This window comes from Phyllobates terribilis, unplaced genomic scaffold (genome assembly GCF_046119375.1).
Source record: "Phyllobates terribilis strain yellow unplaced genomic scaffold, ASM4611937v1 Scaffold_2__4_contigs__length_985480577, whole genome shotgun sequence".
NCBI lineage: Eukaryota > Metazoa > Chordata > Amphibia > Anura > Dendrobatidae > Phyllobates > Phyllobates terribilis.
Window position 1 is genome coordinate 262,202,827 of NW_027362762.1, and position 17,757 is coordinate 262,220,583.

Below are 17,757 nucleotides of genomic sequence, written 5' to 3' on the forward strand. Positions count from 1 at the left end.
CTCTACTTTCTATAGGCACTATAGATTGGATCTGGGTGGCTCTGCAGATCTCACTTTCGGGAGAAGGGTGCTTCAAGCTGTGGTCCCTCCCTAATTTCCTTCGTCTCTGTAATTCTCTCACGTGGTGCTGTCATGGACGACCGAATAAAGCCTTAGTTACTTACCGGTAACGGGATTTTTCGGAGCCCATGACAGCACCCGTATATTCCCTCCCTTCACTGGTGGTGTGCACTCCTGTAGATTTGATTTCTTTTTGTGCACCCTTGTGGGAAATTGATGAAAAGTAATGTACTTAATGTGATTATGTTTTGTTTAAACTAACCTTGGCGGTACTCTCATGCTCTGTTAACTAAACTGAGGCGGAAAGAGAGGGCCGCCCTTTTTAACCTGTAGGTTTCCTGTCCTTGATGGGCGGATCCTCTCTCTCACGTGGTGCTGTCATGGGCTCCGAACAATCCCGTTACCGGTAAGTAACTAAGGCTTTCCCACACAGCCTCCACAAACTATTCCTTTACCAACATTTTCTATTTTCAGTAGATGTTTTACTGTACATGGAAGGCTAAATGTTGAAAATTAAGAATATTTTATCCAGTTCAATTACATTGGTTTCATAGTAGTTTAAAAGAGTAGCTCTTTTCAGTTGTATTCCTTTTTTGTTTTTTTTTCCCTACTTATTTTATTTTATTTTTTTAAATAAGGATTTGGCAAAATGGAAAAACCGCAGAAAAAGCTTCACATCAGATCTACAGAAGAAAAAGGATGAGCGGGAAGAACTTGAAAAAACTGCGAATGAAGGTCCTGATAGAACATATAAGACATTCAGAGAGATGCGTCAGGAAAGGTGAGACCATTAAAGCATTTTCTTTTTCAGTATAGTAATGCTTGGATGCTTTTTCATGTAATAATTAATTATGGTTTAAAGAGGGTGTGTCTTATTAAAGTTGCTAAGTACTTCTGATCAGCTTCAGTCCCCCTGAGCTCCTCCGCTGAGGCAAAGCTACCTCTGCTTGCAGCTTTGGATAGTGCACAGTTTGTTGGTGCCTCAGCCATGCTGCCAACCTGAATTGTCAGTCTTCAGGAGCGCACGATCGCCACAAGATGCGCTTGGTGGTCCTGAAAATAGGAAATTGAGACAACCCCTTTTAAATCATGGAGAAACTGAGAAAAAAATGGAGTTTTGAAAGCTAAAAATACTTTTTTAGACTTTTTTGTACTCCTAAAGCAATCACATAAAGTTTATACAAATAGAAAAAGCTTACAGGCAACAAATAACCATACAAAAAAATTTGGGAACACATTAAATAGAAAGAGAGCGAAGTCCTGTGCAAAGGGCTGAAGGTAAATACGAAAGAAAAAAGGGGGGGGGGGAATTCCCTCTATATATGTTATCCCTATGGTATTTAAATATGAAGGGACCAGATCTTACCTATAAGCCTGGGCAGTCCCTCACTGATAAAGTGCAACCCCAACGCACGTTTCGCTCTTTTAATCCATGGCTTTCTCGAGGGGGAGTATTACTTAGTATTACTTCCCCTTGAGAAAGCCATGGATTAAAAGCGCAAAACGTGCATTGGGGTTGCACTTTATCAGTGAGGGACTGTCCAGACTCATGGGTAAGATCTGACCATTATGATTTGGCCCCTTCTTTAGTATCTAGAAGGTTTAATTCTTGGAGGAATTTAACATATTTAAATACCATAGGGATAGATAGATATATAGATATAGATATATATAGATATATATATATATAGCATTTTCCTCAACCCCCCCCACACCCTCCTTTTTTCCTCTGTATTTACCTTCTGCCCTTTGCACAGGACTTCCCTCTCTTCCTTTTTAATGTGTACTCTCATCTTTTGTGTGGTTATTTGTTGCCTGTATGTCTTTTCTTTTTGTATAAACTTTGTGATTGTTTTTAGAATTTTTTGTACTAATAAAGCAAAGTATTTTTAGCCTTCAAGACTCCATTTTTTTCTCAGTTTCTCCAGTTTGATATAGGAGTGGCCAATATTGCACATTTTTTTGTTTATGGTCTATTATGACCTATATTTATATACCATAATGTGCCTAGTTTCTGAGTTTCCCCTTTAAAATAATTTTTAAATGAAACTGAAAATCAATGACTAAATATATTTTGCTCACTTACGTCATCTCTATTTATTTATAATATTGTTCTCGGGCAGTGTACATTCACCAAACAGATAACCATCTTTTAGTCTTTGTCCATGGCTGAGCTACACAAATTTTGGCCAAGGTTGCAAACTTCTGGCACTGTATCAGGTCTTTTTTTTCTAAATTGCAAAATGAAAGTGAGTTCAATAAAATTTGGAGAGAGTGAGAAAAAGGTCACATCTTTCATTCCCAAGGCTGATGAACACAACTCATGTTTAAGAAAAGCAAAGAAAGCCAAAATGTATTTAGCTTCAGAAATGCTCCAAAAATGTGAAATTCCATTTCCTCCAATTTCATTCTCACAATTCCATCACGAAGGAAATGTATTTGTACAGTAAGTTTTTATCAACTGTGACTGGTTCATTTGTTTCAAATTAACAAAAAATTCTAATTTTTTTTAAGGGAGGATAGAGAAACTGAGAACCACAATAATGGATATCAAAGGTCAGAAATTCGCCAGATGTATTCATCAAATGATGATGTCTTTGGGGAGCCAGCTATCCCATCCAAGCCAGTTTTAGAAAAGAGTTACACAGTGGATATCCCGTATACAAGAACAAAAGAAGTTTCTGTGTATGCTACCCAAAATTATTCTTCACATAAGGATGAAAATGATGGCAATTTAATAAATTTTGAAGATGATGAATCTGTTCCTAGTGGCCAGACAGAATTTGATCCCCAGGCAAAGATTCACAGTGATGACACTTTTACAGTGCAACAGTCACCCAAGGTTGAAATCCCTGAGATTAGACCAATTACGAAGACACTGTATGGAAAGGAAAATACTGTTGAATTAGATAAGCCATATACAAGTAAGAGCACTAGTTATTCAGTGAAGAGTTATGCAGTGCAAGGAAAATCCTCACCCTCTGACTCCAGCAGCATGCCATATTCATCCAGTTCCCTGACTACAGAAAGCAAGCCTAGTCGGATTTCCTCTTCATTACCAAGAGGATACCAAAAAACAGATACTTCTCGATTGACATCAGTGGTTACTCCAAGACCTTTTGGTTCCCAGTCGAAAGGAATTTCCTCATTTACCAAGTCATACACAGTAAGGAAATTGCTACATTTGTGCTTTGCTTTTATGAATGATAAATTAGCATTTTATACATGTTGTCTCTGTTTACAATCTTTAAAAGCTCCAAATTTATCAGTGTCTCATGCGGTTTGATAAATATGGCACATTTCTATATACTTTTACCTAACTTTACATAACCTTTGCACCAAAATTTTGCTGTGCCATGATGCAGCTTAATGGATATGTTATCACAAATTGGAATTGACATGGATTTATCCTTGACTCAATGTATAAAATCCAGCTACAGTCCACATCCCATGTAAGTCTTGTTTCCACAACCTCATTGGCATGCAGTGTGAAATATCTGAGCTAATTTTTGGAATTACAGAAAAAATCTGCTTTAGAAATAAGTAGCGTGCTGCATATTTTGGAATAGACAAGAAAAAGTCGAGGATTAGCCCCGTTTAATGACATTGTAGCTAATCCTCAAGTGAATCTACAGCACATAAATTGCTGCCGAATTTCTTACGCAGAAAACCATGGCGAAGTTGTAATCCGAGTTGTGAACCTAACTAAACACTGGTTCTGAAATAGGTATTTTCATCTGTTATCTTTCCTAGCTTGCCCATACAGATAAATAGATAAATGCATCTTTGCTGATCATTCATGTGCTCTGTATGGGGAGAGTGAAGTAAGTCAAAGCCAGACAGCTTTTTTTTTTGTGTGGTGTTTGTTTTTACAAGTAAATTTTATAGAAATGGTTGATTTAAATATTTTGTTGTGTTTTTCTAGGTTGATGATACACGAAAGTACAATGGTTCAGCAATTGAGTCCCATTATAACAAGCCAGAGGTGGAGAAACCCAGCAGTGCCTTTCATAGTGAGGATGAGGCTGATAATATACAATATGAAAAAAAAAACACCAGGAGCCTTCTGGTAATGTGCTCATGGAGTATCACATGTGTATTGTAATTTCAGCACAGATACCTTTAATGCGTTGTCTGTGTGATACAAATGTGCAGAAAAATGAAGATCAATGGGGTTTAACAAAATCCCATTTACATTAAGTGAAGTTATTCCACAGAATGACACATGTCCTATGTTTTAAAGGGAACCTGTCGTCTAATTCATGCTGTCCAAACTGCGAGCAACTTGCTTCAGATCCTGGCTGTAATCGTGTAGCCAGGATCCGATCCATGCTGCGCCCAATTTTGGCAGCATGAATCGGGTGACACGTTTCAATTATCTGGTATTCAAATTTTGCCTGCGTTTGGTTAACTACTAGGGTTGAGCGAGTATGTTCTGTCAAGAGTATGCTCGGGCCGAGCTCCGAGTATTTACAGCTGCTCGGTGATAAGGTTAAATCGCTCCTGTGTGCATGATTTGCAACTGTTTGACAGTTTTATTCCATGTGAGAAATGTCTATTTCTTACACATTCCTCACATGTAATAAAGCTGTCAAACAGTTGCAAATCATGCACACGGGAGCGATTTAACCTCATCACCGAGCAGCTGTAAATACTCGGAGCTCGGCCCGAGCATACTCTGCGAAAGGGTTAATAGAACATACTCGCTCAACACTATTAACTACCATATATCTGCCTTAACACCTTCCCGACATTTGTTATGCATGTATGTCATGACTGAGAAGGAGTTCTTGCAACATGACTTACAAGTACACCATGGTGAATGTGAGGGTACAGGAGCAGTACTCACACGATCACGGCCTGGAGCTCTGATTAACTTACAGCCGATCTCCTGTAACAGCAAACCGGTTCGTCGCCAGCACTGATTCGGTCTGTGTAACCCACCAGATACCATGGTGAATAGCAGCTGCAACATCTATATGGTTGTAAGAGGAAGGGAGCCCACTCTCAGGCTGTGTGCCCACGTAGCGTTTCACAAGCGTTTATTCTGCGGAATTTCCGCAGCATAAACGCTTGGAAAACGCTTGGTAATCCGCCCCCATGGTCCCTAATGACAAGCCGCACTTTCAATGCCCATGTTGCGGATTTTTCTGCAGCGTTTATGCTGCGCTCAGAAATCCGCAGCATGTCCAATGATTTTGCGGACGCGCAGCGTAATCTCCGCCATTGACTTGCATTGAAACGCATAATATCCGTGTCAGTACATTTGTACACACGGATATTATGCGTTTCTATGTGTTGATGGTACCCAAGTCTGGAGGAGAGGAGACTCTCATCCAGACCTGGGTACCATAGAAAACTGTAAAAAAAGAATTTAAAATAAAAAATAGTTTATACTTGCCTACCGATGTCTTCCCGGTGTTTTGTCTGCTCCGGGACGGTATCTTGCAATGTTCGCGTTGATGTGAAGGACCTGCCATGACGTCACTGAGTCATGTGACCCATCACATGGCTCAATGACGTCACCGCAGGTCATTCACACCACCGCAAGCAGTGCAAGACACCGGACGGAGCAGACAAAACACCGGGAAGACATCGGAAGGTGAGTATAAACTTTTTTATTTTTCACCATTCTTATTCTTTTTTTTAACTAACTTGGTCACACTACTATAAATCCATGCCGGTTGCATGGATTTATAAAGTGTGACCGAGTTGTCAAGCACTTTCCAAGTGATGCTAAAATCGCTTGGAAAGCGCTTGATAACCCGCATGCGGAAATGCATGTGAAGAACGCTTGACAAACGCTTCTACCTGGCGGGAAAAGCGCATGTAAAATCCGCATGCGTTTTTCCTTCCAGGGAGAAGCGTAAAAAATATGCTTCATTTCCGCAACGTGGGCACATAGCCTAATTCCATTTTCTTCCCAGTCACTCCATTGTCTTCCCCGCGATGCGATTTAGTTGTACTGATGGTTGCTGTAGCAACCTGAGGCCAAACAATGGCATCTTGATCTGCCAGCTATAGTGGCCTGTTATATACCATCAGCAGGGTCTAAAGAGTCTATATGCAAGTGTAAAACTGACCGGTCTAATGCACTGCACTGGAACAAAATTAAAAAAATAAATAAAAAATAATGGGGTCACTTGGGGGGAATTTATTTCTGTTTTGGCACCTCAGAGGCTTTGCATATGTTACAGGTCATCCACAAGGTATTCCATCCAAATTAGCACTCCCAAAGTCAAATAGGGTTTGAGAGAAGAGCTTTCATATACCCAAACAGTAGTTTCTAGCCATATATGGGATATTGCGACTTAAAGGAGAAACTGCAAAACACATTGTGGGGTTAATTTTCTCATTTTGATTACATTTTTTTCGCTAAAAAAAATATTTTTTCATTTTTACATTCAAATTTTCATTATTTACTGTGAAGCACGTGAAGGGTTAACAAACTTCCTGACAGCAATTTTTAATACTTTAAGAGTGTAGTTTTTAAAATATTATCAGTTTTTTTTGCAATAGTTAGTTCCCTCAGTCACACATAAAATAGGTTTTGTAAATTTCCTTGAAAAATATGAAAAATTGCTGCTAAACTTTTAAGCCCCCTAACATCATCATAATAAAATGACTTGAAAAACGATGGGGATGCAAAGTAGACATGAGGTAAATGTTATTTATTACTTAACTGTTTTAGCACCATAAAAATTCACATATTGAAAAGTGCTTCTAAATTTTTGTAAAATGTCAGATTTTCATAAATGAAAAACATATCTAGATGAATGCAAAAACAGCCATATGGCATGTGCACACGACATCTTTTAAACTCTGACGAACCCGCTAAGTTTTTCAAGCAGAAGGCGCTTCAGGAAAATATACCATTTACTTTTTCCTGTAGTGTCTTTTGTCAATTTCAGGGTTCAATTCCTAAGCGTTTATCCGCTTGCTTTTGTCGACAGTGTTTTTTTTATATTATTTTCTTATAGATTTTGTGATTATCTTTTTTATGGTAATTTTCTGGTCATTTTTTTCACTCCATTGAATAATTAAGAAACTGCTAGCATTCTTTTAAGCAAAAACAACGGTAAAACGCTTCAAAAGATGTCCAGGCGACTTAAGCGTTCACATTTGACTTGGATTATAAAGTACAGAGTGTCTTCCAAATGGAAAATACCAGAAGAATGGAAACGTCAAACTTAACCCCTTGGTGTTTTTAAAACATGAAGTGGTTAAAAGACTCTCAAAATCCTGGACAGATGCACAGCAAGTCGTTTTTACCTATTAATGCAAACAAATTGTAGTGTGTTCATTCTTTTGAGCATTTTCTGACTAATTTTTCATGTAGTTTCCATGGTGGAATCCATCTGAAAAAGATGTTGTGTGCATGTATCATTGGGGTATGCGCGCGGCGTTTTAAGATGTCTGCAGACTCACCAATGTTTTCCTAGGCAAAGCCGCTTCAGGAAAAAGCCAGTTCCGTTTCCCAGAGTGGCTTCTCTGATGCTTTTGTGGTGGACGTTGTCCTTTTATTTTTTATATAGTTTGCACTATTAATAGCTAACGACCTCCTAGCTGAAGCTGCTGAAAATATCACAGTGCAGACTAGCTACATTATTACATTGATCTGATATCTGAGGATGGTGTAATTACTTTATTAATGCAATTTGTATTGTGAAATCTAGTGACAAATTCGCTTCAATCTCATTGATGCTTGGTTAGTTAGTATCTGGTTTACACTTGTAAAAGTTCAAATGGAAACTACCACCAAAGTTTCAGTGAAAACATTACAGTACATGTAAAAAAAAAAAAAAAAAAAAAAAAAAAAAAAGTAGATAAGGCTTCCTAATAGATAAAACACATTGAAGCAAGCCTATGACAATACTGAGGTTGACATGTTCAGTTATGTCAACTAAATTTTCAAACAAATTGGGGCAAATTTAATATGTGGCATAAGGGAGAACGTCTTAAATAATGCAACTGCTGATATCTGCCACACTGTTTCCTTTTTTTTGTTTTTTTAATACACCTCTAATGTTGATTAGAGAGGTTTTAAGAAAGCTGAAAGTGCAGCTTGTCTAGATTCTTGTTTCTATTGACAGGATGGCATAGATCATCAAAACTGTTGAGATCCTACAACATCTACTTATGTCTTTGGGTCAGCATCTTAAATACTTTTTCCAAAGTATTGCTAAGTTGTTGTAGTGCTTTTTATTTTAGGATTAAGTCCCAAAATACAGTTTTTGTTTTTCAGTTTGAAATGGTTTTGCCATAATCTGTCAGCTGAATTATTTTGAATCTAAGGCTAGATATAATCTTTCATACAAGGTTTCCTTTCCTCCTAGGAAATGTATATTTAAAATTTATGGAGTGCTATGGGACGCTAACAAAGGCCTAAGGCCACAGCCCCACTATCAGTATTCGGTCAGTATTTTTTCTCAGGAGTAGGAGACAAAACCAGGAGTGGGTGATAAATGCAGAACTGGTGACTTGTTTCTATTATACCTGTTCTCTGATTGTTCGTCACCTGGTTTTGGTTCCCACTCCTGAAAAAAAAAATACTGACCGAATACTGATAGTGGGGCCGTGACCTAAGAGTGATGGTATTCTGTGACTTACTATAGGGTAAATACACATTTATTGAGCGTCACCAGTTTCCACATTACACAGAGCACAAAGCAGTTGGGAGTGTAAGGAATTCGGTGACAAACTGAACAATGTGCACTGACAGCGTCTCTCATGGATAATTAGAGAGTATATTGTGTACCTCCTGCCTTCAGTACTGGATAGACTTTCCTGTCTACAAAGGTCAGAGACACTGGATACTCAGGTTGTGCTTTTTTTTTTTTCCAGGACCAATACAGCGACATGAGGATTAGCATTAACCAGAAGCCTGGAAGCAGCAATGACTTTGGGTTTAAAACAAACTGGAACAGCGCAGGGGTTTTTGTAACATCCGTTGATGCAGGTACAGTAATGGGTCTTTTATTTTTCATCTTTATCATGTTATTTGTAAGTGTCGTAATGTTTGACATACAGTTACACAATATGCATTACATTTTAACAGTTTATATTTTTTTGTTTTGTATGTGGTGTTTTTTTGTTTTGCCTTTTTATATATCATGGCAGTCTACTGAAGTTTACTTCTATATTTTACTATTACCGTGTATCTTTCATTTTGTTATGCAAATCACCAAGTGCAAAGTTGCAAACGTATTTCTTTAATTTTTAATCTACAGTTCATTTCATATACCGTAATTTATATGACTAATTATTTTGACCTGAGACTGTATATTTGTTTGCAGGCAGCCCTGCTGAGTTTTCCCAGCTGCAAGTAGATGATGAAATTCTATCTGTCAACGGCATCAAGGTTTCATCTATGGACTATAATCAGTGGAGAGGAGCCATGGACAGTGCTGTGGAAACCGGAAACCTTGCAATAGATATCAGACGATACGGCAAGAATGGTAAGTTTCACTTGAGATATCATTAGTGCTGTTCCCGTTAACAGCTTTTGGCAATACTAACTAGAGAATTTTGCCAGTTTTCAAAAAAAATAAAACAAAAACAACAAAACCCTTTTAATACTCAACTGCAAAGCCCAATTTTCACATATTTTGATGCACAAACATTTTGTATATCTAGATGTCGCTGGCTGTATAGAAAATGGTAATAATGACTATTAAAAACTGGCAGAATTGATGTGCTGAAGAATTTTGTATGCAGGGGCTGGGTATATAGCTTAACAAAATAATTGAGAATATGGCTGTTAAATGTTTTTATGGCACTTTGATGTCACACAAGGCTTGACATGCTGCATATATTGTGCTAGAACTACTTTGTAAAACATGTAGCCATAAGTTATACAGATCACTTCAGTTAAGGATAAATAAAGTGAAGGACTTAAAAAAGCTAAAAAATAACTTTGCTACCTGGAAACCATCAATATCTGGTTTGCCTGTGTACCTTGAGTGTAGTACTGTTGTGAATAAGTAATTTTTTTGGCATATTTTTCTTAATGATCCAAAAGTGTGATACCCTCTTATGAACATCATATGCAAGTATTGGCGTTCACATGTCACTCAGACATTTGGATGTTTTATTTCAGTAAATAGCAGCCAGTCTGCTTGTTGGTTTCTATGTAGCACATAAAACTAAGCTAACTAATAAATGAAAGTAACAAAAGTCTAATAAACCTAAAAATCCATATGATGCCAGGTTCACTGCACTTACAAAGTACTATGTCCCAAGATGCGGATGGCGACTTGGCACATAAAATCTAAAAAAGTAGCCATGGTTAGGACTGCAAAGTTGAAATTCTTTGGTTAATATGCTGGGATTTGTTTTTACACTAATGTCTTTTTAATACAGTAAATGTTTTTATTCTGGAAAGACTAAGTGCTTGACTTTTTGGGATTTTAAAATGGTAGCGAATAAATATTGGAGATTTTGATACATTTGCAGGCTACTTGGGAAATGTACTTTAAATAAAAGTATGGTAATCATAATGGCTTCTAACAAATTTAGATCTTTGACCAGAACAGTAACTTTAAAGTTTTATGTATTTTTTCTCTTGATGAATAATTAGTCATCAGTCATGATCCTTTCAGGTGGATTCATTTTTTAGTGTTTGTAGAAATCCTTAAACTTATAGTAGGGATTAATGAACCACCCTCAATGCTATTTTAAATAAAATTATAACTGGTGGTCACAATAGACTTTTTTTTTTCTTCTCTCTTTTAGATATCTTTTTGTTTTATTTGTGTTGGTATGTGACTTAATGGCACTTTAACTGTATAAATCTGTTAGAAGGAGTAACAAAAAAATAAAAGAATCAAAGGCTTGGGGTGGCGTAGAGTTCCAACCAGGCAGGAGATAAGTAAAAAAAAAAAAAAAAAAATACTCTGCCATATATGTATCTCTTTATATACCTATATGGATGTTAGACGCACATACGGTAGCTGGATCTGAACTTTAATAGTTATATTGAGGCTTAGGTCCAAGGACAGAGATGGTGAGAGACACCTTGTAAAACTAATTTATTTTGTCAGTACGGTAATATCTGTTTTTGGAAAATCAGTATAAATGTAAAAAGAAACTATGGTTAAAGTGCCTGTAAGTTTTAGTAAAGTATTCATTGTGCTGTCTAACTGCATGTATAAATGCATGTCTGGGAAGGTGGTCCTTTTTGCGGAGATCTAACACTTTGTGACATTGCTTTTGCTGCTTGCTTCATCACTTTGTATACTTGTGTCTCGTGTTTGTTTTTTCATTAACTTTCATACTTTGTGTCGCTGCATTGATTACTTACCAATCAGACTGGGGCAGAGATCCACCTTCCCTGCCGTACAAAAGCCATAAAACCCTCAATCTGACCAGTATGGATAACAAACTTGTAGGTTCTCCTGAGAATAAGTGGATTGATGCAAGCTCTAGGGGAAGTAGCTCCTCCAGATCGCCTAGCACTTCCGTGAGAAGCAGCCCACCTGACCCAGGAAATGTAAGTAATATGTTTATGCTGCTCTGTTTAATATGTTGTTTTGCAGTGTCTTTATATTAAAATCCATAGTTTTTATTATTATGTTGACCCTAAAGAGTTTTGCTTATCTCATTAAGTGAATGTTAATAAAGCTACCATTTATGAAGATCGTAGTACGCGGTTATCCTTTGCAGTGCAGTGTGCACCATAGAATAGATCAGGTGTTCTTCCTCAGGTCAGAGCTCATTTTCCAGAATGCAAAGAAAGATACCCAATCTCAAGCCCATGAAAATGCCCAAATACAGCAGATGGTATTCTCTTTGATGTGTCATATTAAAGAGATACTCCAGGGAGATAAAAATGTATTTCAACCTACATTCTGTTTAAAGCTTTAAAAGCTCATACATCTCTGCTTGTTCTTGTATGGTAACTTCATGTGATTTTACCAGGCTGTGCATAGGTTTGATATCTCTCCTTCCCCACCCCTCCATTCTTGTTCTCCACTGCCTTTGTATATAACCTGTTAAGGCGCGTGAAGAATAAGGGGGAGGGGTTGACATCAAACCCACTCAAAGCCTATCATAAACCTTGGTTAGGGGGCCTTGCTTACATAAGCCACTAGATGCAAGCCTCACCCCTTGAAAGCTGTGTTCTGCTCAAGGGACAGCTTGGGAATAAGCTTCATTTCTAAATTGTTTTAGGATGGATTTTTTATTTCAACAGTGTGGGCTCTGGGAGTCTTTCATTTTAATGATTATCTGGTATCTCTGACGCGTGTGCACTACTTAATCACTAGATAATTCATTTTGTTGTTTTTATAGGTTAAGGAGAAAAAACAAGTTAATGGAATTAAAGATGAAGTGGATACTAAGCAAAAAGGTAATAGTACGTTTAAGTTCCTCATGTTTCAGTAAATTAACTCATACAAGACCTCTACATTATGAAAGAAGGGCAAAGCTGGGATGTAGAGTAGATTGCTGCTTATGATGCTATTTAGATAGGGGTGTGACAGGTAGGAAATGATCCCACTCTGCCTTCAGATCTGTGCTGGGGTGCAATATGCATTGTTGCGACAAACCGATTTTTACTTTGTGACTGGCATCCATTGTAACAAGAGTGAGGATGGGCAGAGGACACGTTCTGAACCTTCTGCTTGGGCCACCGTGTAGCCTACATCTTCATGGAATTAGGGATGCATTGAAGATAACAGATAATAGACTATTTCTGTAAAATGTGATTGTAATTTTTATAATGTGTGTATAGCCATATTGACACCCACTACGTAAAGTAAACGCATGCTTCATTGCCATGTTGGCTCACACAACCGTAGTTTACTTATTGTGTGAAAACATGCAGTTATGGGACGGTAAACAAATGATTAAAATCAAGGTTGCATTTCTTTTTCTATTGTAGTTACAGCTATAGAACTATGTATCTGTTTATATATTGTGACTTCCGCACTGTTATAGTGTAATTTCCTCGAATTTTCCCATTCCTTAAAAAGTGTTGTGGAAAAACAGTGAACTTTCCACATGTTACATCGTGGGAAATTGATTTTTCTTTTATTTAATATTTTTATTCACATTATGCGCTGCACTTCTAGTACATGCCCTATCCTTGACCATGTTTGTGCCTTAATCGCCATTTCCCATAAAGGTTCCTACAAATCTTTTTTTTTTAGGACTACTCGACAAAACAAAAAAAAAGCTCCTTTTTCTTCACATAAGAGTAGTTTATATGTGCACCTTCTTTAAATATCTCATGAGCATACAGTACAAACAGAGGCTCCTTGTACAGCATCACCAGACAGATCACGTTCCACGGTGTTACAGTTCAGACTAAAGATACCATTGTGGCTTATAAGTTACAGCATTGTGTTTTCTTTTTTTCGAGAGCCTAGTAAGGTAACTGCAAACATCTTCATCAAGTTGCTTGGAACTGACTTCACTAAAATGATAGCTTCATTTGTACCTCTTGGCAGGGGATTTTTTATTTCATTTGTGTAGGAGTATGACATGTAACGAAAGAATGGTTTGAATCTGAACTGCAGAATCAGACGGCTGTATAAATCGGAGCGAGATTGGAAGATGTGCACGGACTGGCCAGCGGCTCTCCCTACCGTCCGTGCACTGCGTCCTGACCTTGCTCTATTTTATATGGCCGTCTGACTCTGCCCTTAAAGGGGTTTTAACACGAACAAAAGTTAATTTTAAACATTGTCTGTGTCTGACCGTCTACAGGACATACCACACCTCCTGGGCAGGGAAGGAAGCAAAAACAATACAGACATTACATCACGGGATCATAGAGGATTCATTTTGTGAGGTAAAATATTGTTTAAAAACAGGCAGTGAAATGTTTTACTTCACAAAATGAATCCTCAGCGATCCCCTGATGTAGTGTCTGTATTGTCTTTTGCTTCCTCCCCTGCTCAGGAGCTGTGGTATGTCCTGTAGACGGTCAGACACAGACAATTTTTAAAATTAACTTTTGTTCGTAGGAAAACCCCTTTAAAATGAAGCTTCACTTTGGAGCCACTTTATTTTCAGACTGTTTCCCTATGAAGATTTATACACTCATCAACTTTGAAATTGCCAAAACAAAAACTAAAAGTCATGCAGTTAATGAAAATCATAGACTCGATTACATATATTAATGATGTGCAAATAAAGAATAGTGGAAGCAAAATTTAAAAAAAAAAAATCTCGATTTTTACCTACTGTAAGCAACCTATGTGGCCTAAGCATACGACCATAGTCTGCAGCATCTGTTGACTTGTCTCCCATCGTGGACATCTGGGATGTCATTGATTTCCAATTGCTAAGCGAGCTCGTGGCAGCAGATCTTGATGATTTGCGTGTGCAAGAGCATTCATTATGGCAGAATGTTCCTAAACTATTAATAACCTCATGGATAGCATGTCAAGGTGTGTAAGTGCATGTGTTTCTGTGCACTGAGCTGATATTCAGTAATTAATAATTTGAGATGTTTTGAAAATTGTCAGATTTTTTCATCATTTGCATATCGTTAACATGTCCATTGATCCTGTGATTTTCATAATTCCATGAATTTTTTTCCTTCTTGGTGTTGCAAATTCAATGTTAAGGAGTATAATTAAAAATTGTTGTAATCTCAATGTTGAAGCTTCACTTCAGTAAACAAATTGCAAATGCATTTACCTTTTATTCTTTTGGAATTTGTGGATTGTTTATTGCTTACATTTATCGAAAATGTATTATCTAAATCTTAATGAAATAGCAGTACTTATACTAATACTTGGTGGTAGTTTCATGCTATATATTTAAAGTTATAAACATGAAAGTACCGAAAAGCTGTTGTACCTCTCTATTGCTATATAGAACATTGATATCCCCTGTAAATCTACGTTAAGATTACCAAGTCAATAGAGGTAGATTTAAAGAGGGCCCATTTAGATCTAGTAATATCTCTGTTTTAGTAAATGCTTGAATTCAGCCATTAAATAAAAATTCTGGATTATGTTTTCTTAACACTGTGCTTATTCACAGTTAACCCTCTTAAAATTGTAGAAATTGACACTTGGGAGTTACAGTTTACCTTGTTAAAGGCTGTGCCCCTACACGGTCAATATTGATTGGCCATTCTCAGAGTGTGCAGGGGCTCACTCCTAATTACTAAGTTAATTCAGTTTTTTCTTAATATCCCCCTGTAACAAGGGGAATGGCAACATCAATGTATTCATACATTTTCAAGAAGAATAAGAGAAAAATGGTTCAGGGCTCTACGAAGAGATGCAGCAACTTTGCCATTTCAGTGGTAAATCAAGAGAAACTGATATATGAGGAAAGCTGCCACAACCTCTTTAAGGATTAATACGTGTAAGAAGTTTACTAAAATGTGATTTTAATTTTCACCTATAGGGGTGGTTTCCCTAAATTATTGGAATGGTTATGAAACAGTTTTTTTTTACTTTGTATCTTTCAATTAGAACATGAACCTATATCCTTGAGAAACAATAAAAGGAGGTCTCAGTTTTTTGAGCAAGGTAACACTTGTGATCAAGTACCAGCTGCTTTGCTACTGCCGAATTTCCAAAGGTTCTTTTAGGACTAACCATGGTGTTGGGTTCTAAGCTTCTCCTGCCACACGCTGAAAGCAACATAACCCATTTGTTTTATCCCTAGGATCATCTGGTTTTTCTTACAGCTCTTGGGTCTACTTGTGTGGTAATGGGAGTTGTTGCTGTGCTGTCCCTCTCCTTTATGTTTGGACCAATATCTGCCGAATAACCCACTCGCAAGAAAAAGCTTATGATAACCCGGGTTCAGCACAAACATCAGTGTTTTTGCCAATTCTGCAGAAGCCCTTATGTTATTACTGAACCAGTAAAATATTTGTAGCTTTAGGTTACAACTAATGCTACCAATACCTATATAAAAGCTGCATCCACCACATTCAGGAGGCCAGATCTCACATCATTCATCTAGTAATAGATCTAGAACATGGTGATGAGCAGAACATTGTTTGCTGTCTCCTTTGTTTCTGGAATCCGTTTTTGTCCTTGGTCAATAATTAAAAGCAAGGGGATGGATCTCCAGAACTTGGTATTAATTCAGGCCTTATTGTACAAGATAAACATTACTACTCAGTCATCGGTATATATACATTTTTCCTTCCTTAAAAGGTTCTTGAATCAGCATAATTAGAGTAGCCTCTTGAAGTAATAGCATATTCCATCCTGGAGAACAATGCTATTGATGTAGATAATTAATTACTATTGCTTGTTGGCCATCCGGGAAGCCTATATAAAATAGCTTCTAGATGACATGTTCTTATTGTGTAGTACAGACGTTTATTGTTCCGCTTTTACTGCTATTCATGCTTTTACATTTAGTTAGTGATGTCATTTTATTGTCCATCAAATGTGTTGTAGATGCCTATGCCTTGTGTGTCTTGCATTAGAGAAGACCACGTCCATCACATACAATAATTGAGATGGTTCCATAGCTTTTTCTGTGCAATGCATGACAATCCTCGTCATTTCAGACTAACAAGCATGCTTGCTTATCTTGTTGAGTGTGTTGTCGTGTTGTTTTTTTTTTTTTTTGTTTGCTGTGCCATATTCTGCATTGAGCAACATTTGTATAATACCATATCGAAAGTAAATGAGAAGTATGTGTGCCAATTAATTATCTGGTTTACTTATTACTATAGTAGCAAAGTGTAAAAGACCAGATTATATTGCGTTTTGGCCTTGAAGGGCAGTTGTCATGTCACTGTGTGGAACATGTAGTCATTTTGTGCTCATGAGTTAAGTGGGTGGTCCTAATCAGTGGATTTACTGCTATCTTTGTATACTCACTTAGGGAAGCCTGGATATAATTTATAAGACCTCCCACTGGACTCTTTAACCCATAGAAAGAAGGAGTTTAAAAGATTATAAATTATACCAAATCTTTTCCAACAAAAACGTATATATCTATCTGCTCCGCTTCTACTGCTTGAAAAGATGCTGTCTACAGACATGTCAGATATAATGTTTAACATGACAAGTTCCAATTAGGACCCAGTTTTTCCCAAAAGTTGCTTCCCTCGCACTGGACCCGACAGTCATCCAGTATAGACTATAAAACTTTTGTAATGGGGGCTTTCAAAACTAGCCACGTTAATTGTGATACATGGGTCTGGTCAATAATCCATGTAGGAAATTCGCTTTTCCTCTTCATATAATATATTAAGAGCATACCAGTTTTTGTAAAACCAGTTATATAGCCATTTTATAACCTCGTCCATGTAGGATGTAGTTTGACTGTATGATTAGCATAAGCAAAATAAAGCAGAAGTCACAATTGCTTTACCTTTTTAAATCTTTGTATTAATCCATTAAATTGTCTCTAGACAATTTAGTTTTATTGAATAGACAATATCATTAAAATAAAGACCACATTATTCCCCAGGTTTCTCACATCAGTTTGCAAATGCTGATGTCCATTGAAAGATGAATTTAGGCTACAAGTTTTCAAGGTTTAAAGTGTTTTGTCTTGCTGATGAAATATTGCTTGACTAGAAGACAAAAGTAGTTTTAAAAGTTTCCAGAAATGGCGAATCTCACTCTTGAAGCTGCTTATTTTTGTTTTCAGCACAAATGTTTTATTTTCTGTGATTGTGACCTATTTGTATTTTTTTTTTTTTGTGCACCTCACTACCAGGAAGTACAGATTCTTCTGCACCAGAGGTAAATATGCTAA

The 17,757-nt window shown here is 37.2% G+C and overlaps 1 protein-coding gene across 10 annotated transcripts in view; it reads left to right on the forward strand.

Moving 5' to 3' along the window:
- Nucleotides 1–17,757, forward strand: part of LMO7 (LIM domain 7) — a 198,168-nt gene that overhangs the window by 165,165 nt on the left and 15,246 nt on the right. For 7 of the 10 annotated variants that reach the window (XM_073663991.1, XM_073663996.1, XM_073664028.1 and 4 more), the window contains 9 exons: nt 699–841; nt 2,575–3,226; nt 3,986–4,129; nt 8,905–9,019; nt 9,357–9,518; nt 11,370–11,551; nt 12,352–12,409; nt 15,498–15,554; nt 17,719–17,744. In XM_073663991.1, coding sequence (XP_073520092.1) covers nt 699–841; nt 2,575–3,226; nt 3,986–4,129; nt 8,905–9,019; nt 9,357–9,518; nt 11,370–11,551; nt 12,352–12,409; nt 15,498–15,554; nt 17,719–17,744 — 1,539 coding nt within the window. Of the gene's footprint in view, nt 1–698; nt 842–2,574; nt 3,227–3,985; nt 4,130–8,904; nt 9,020–9,356; nt 9,519–11,369; nt 11,552–12,351; nt 12,410–15,497; nt 15,555–15,693; nt 15,736–17,718; nt 17,745–17,757 lie in introns of all 10 variants that reach the window. The other 3 variants (XM_073664004.1, XM_073664020.1, XM_073664012.1) reach the window with 3 other exon arrangements.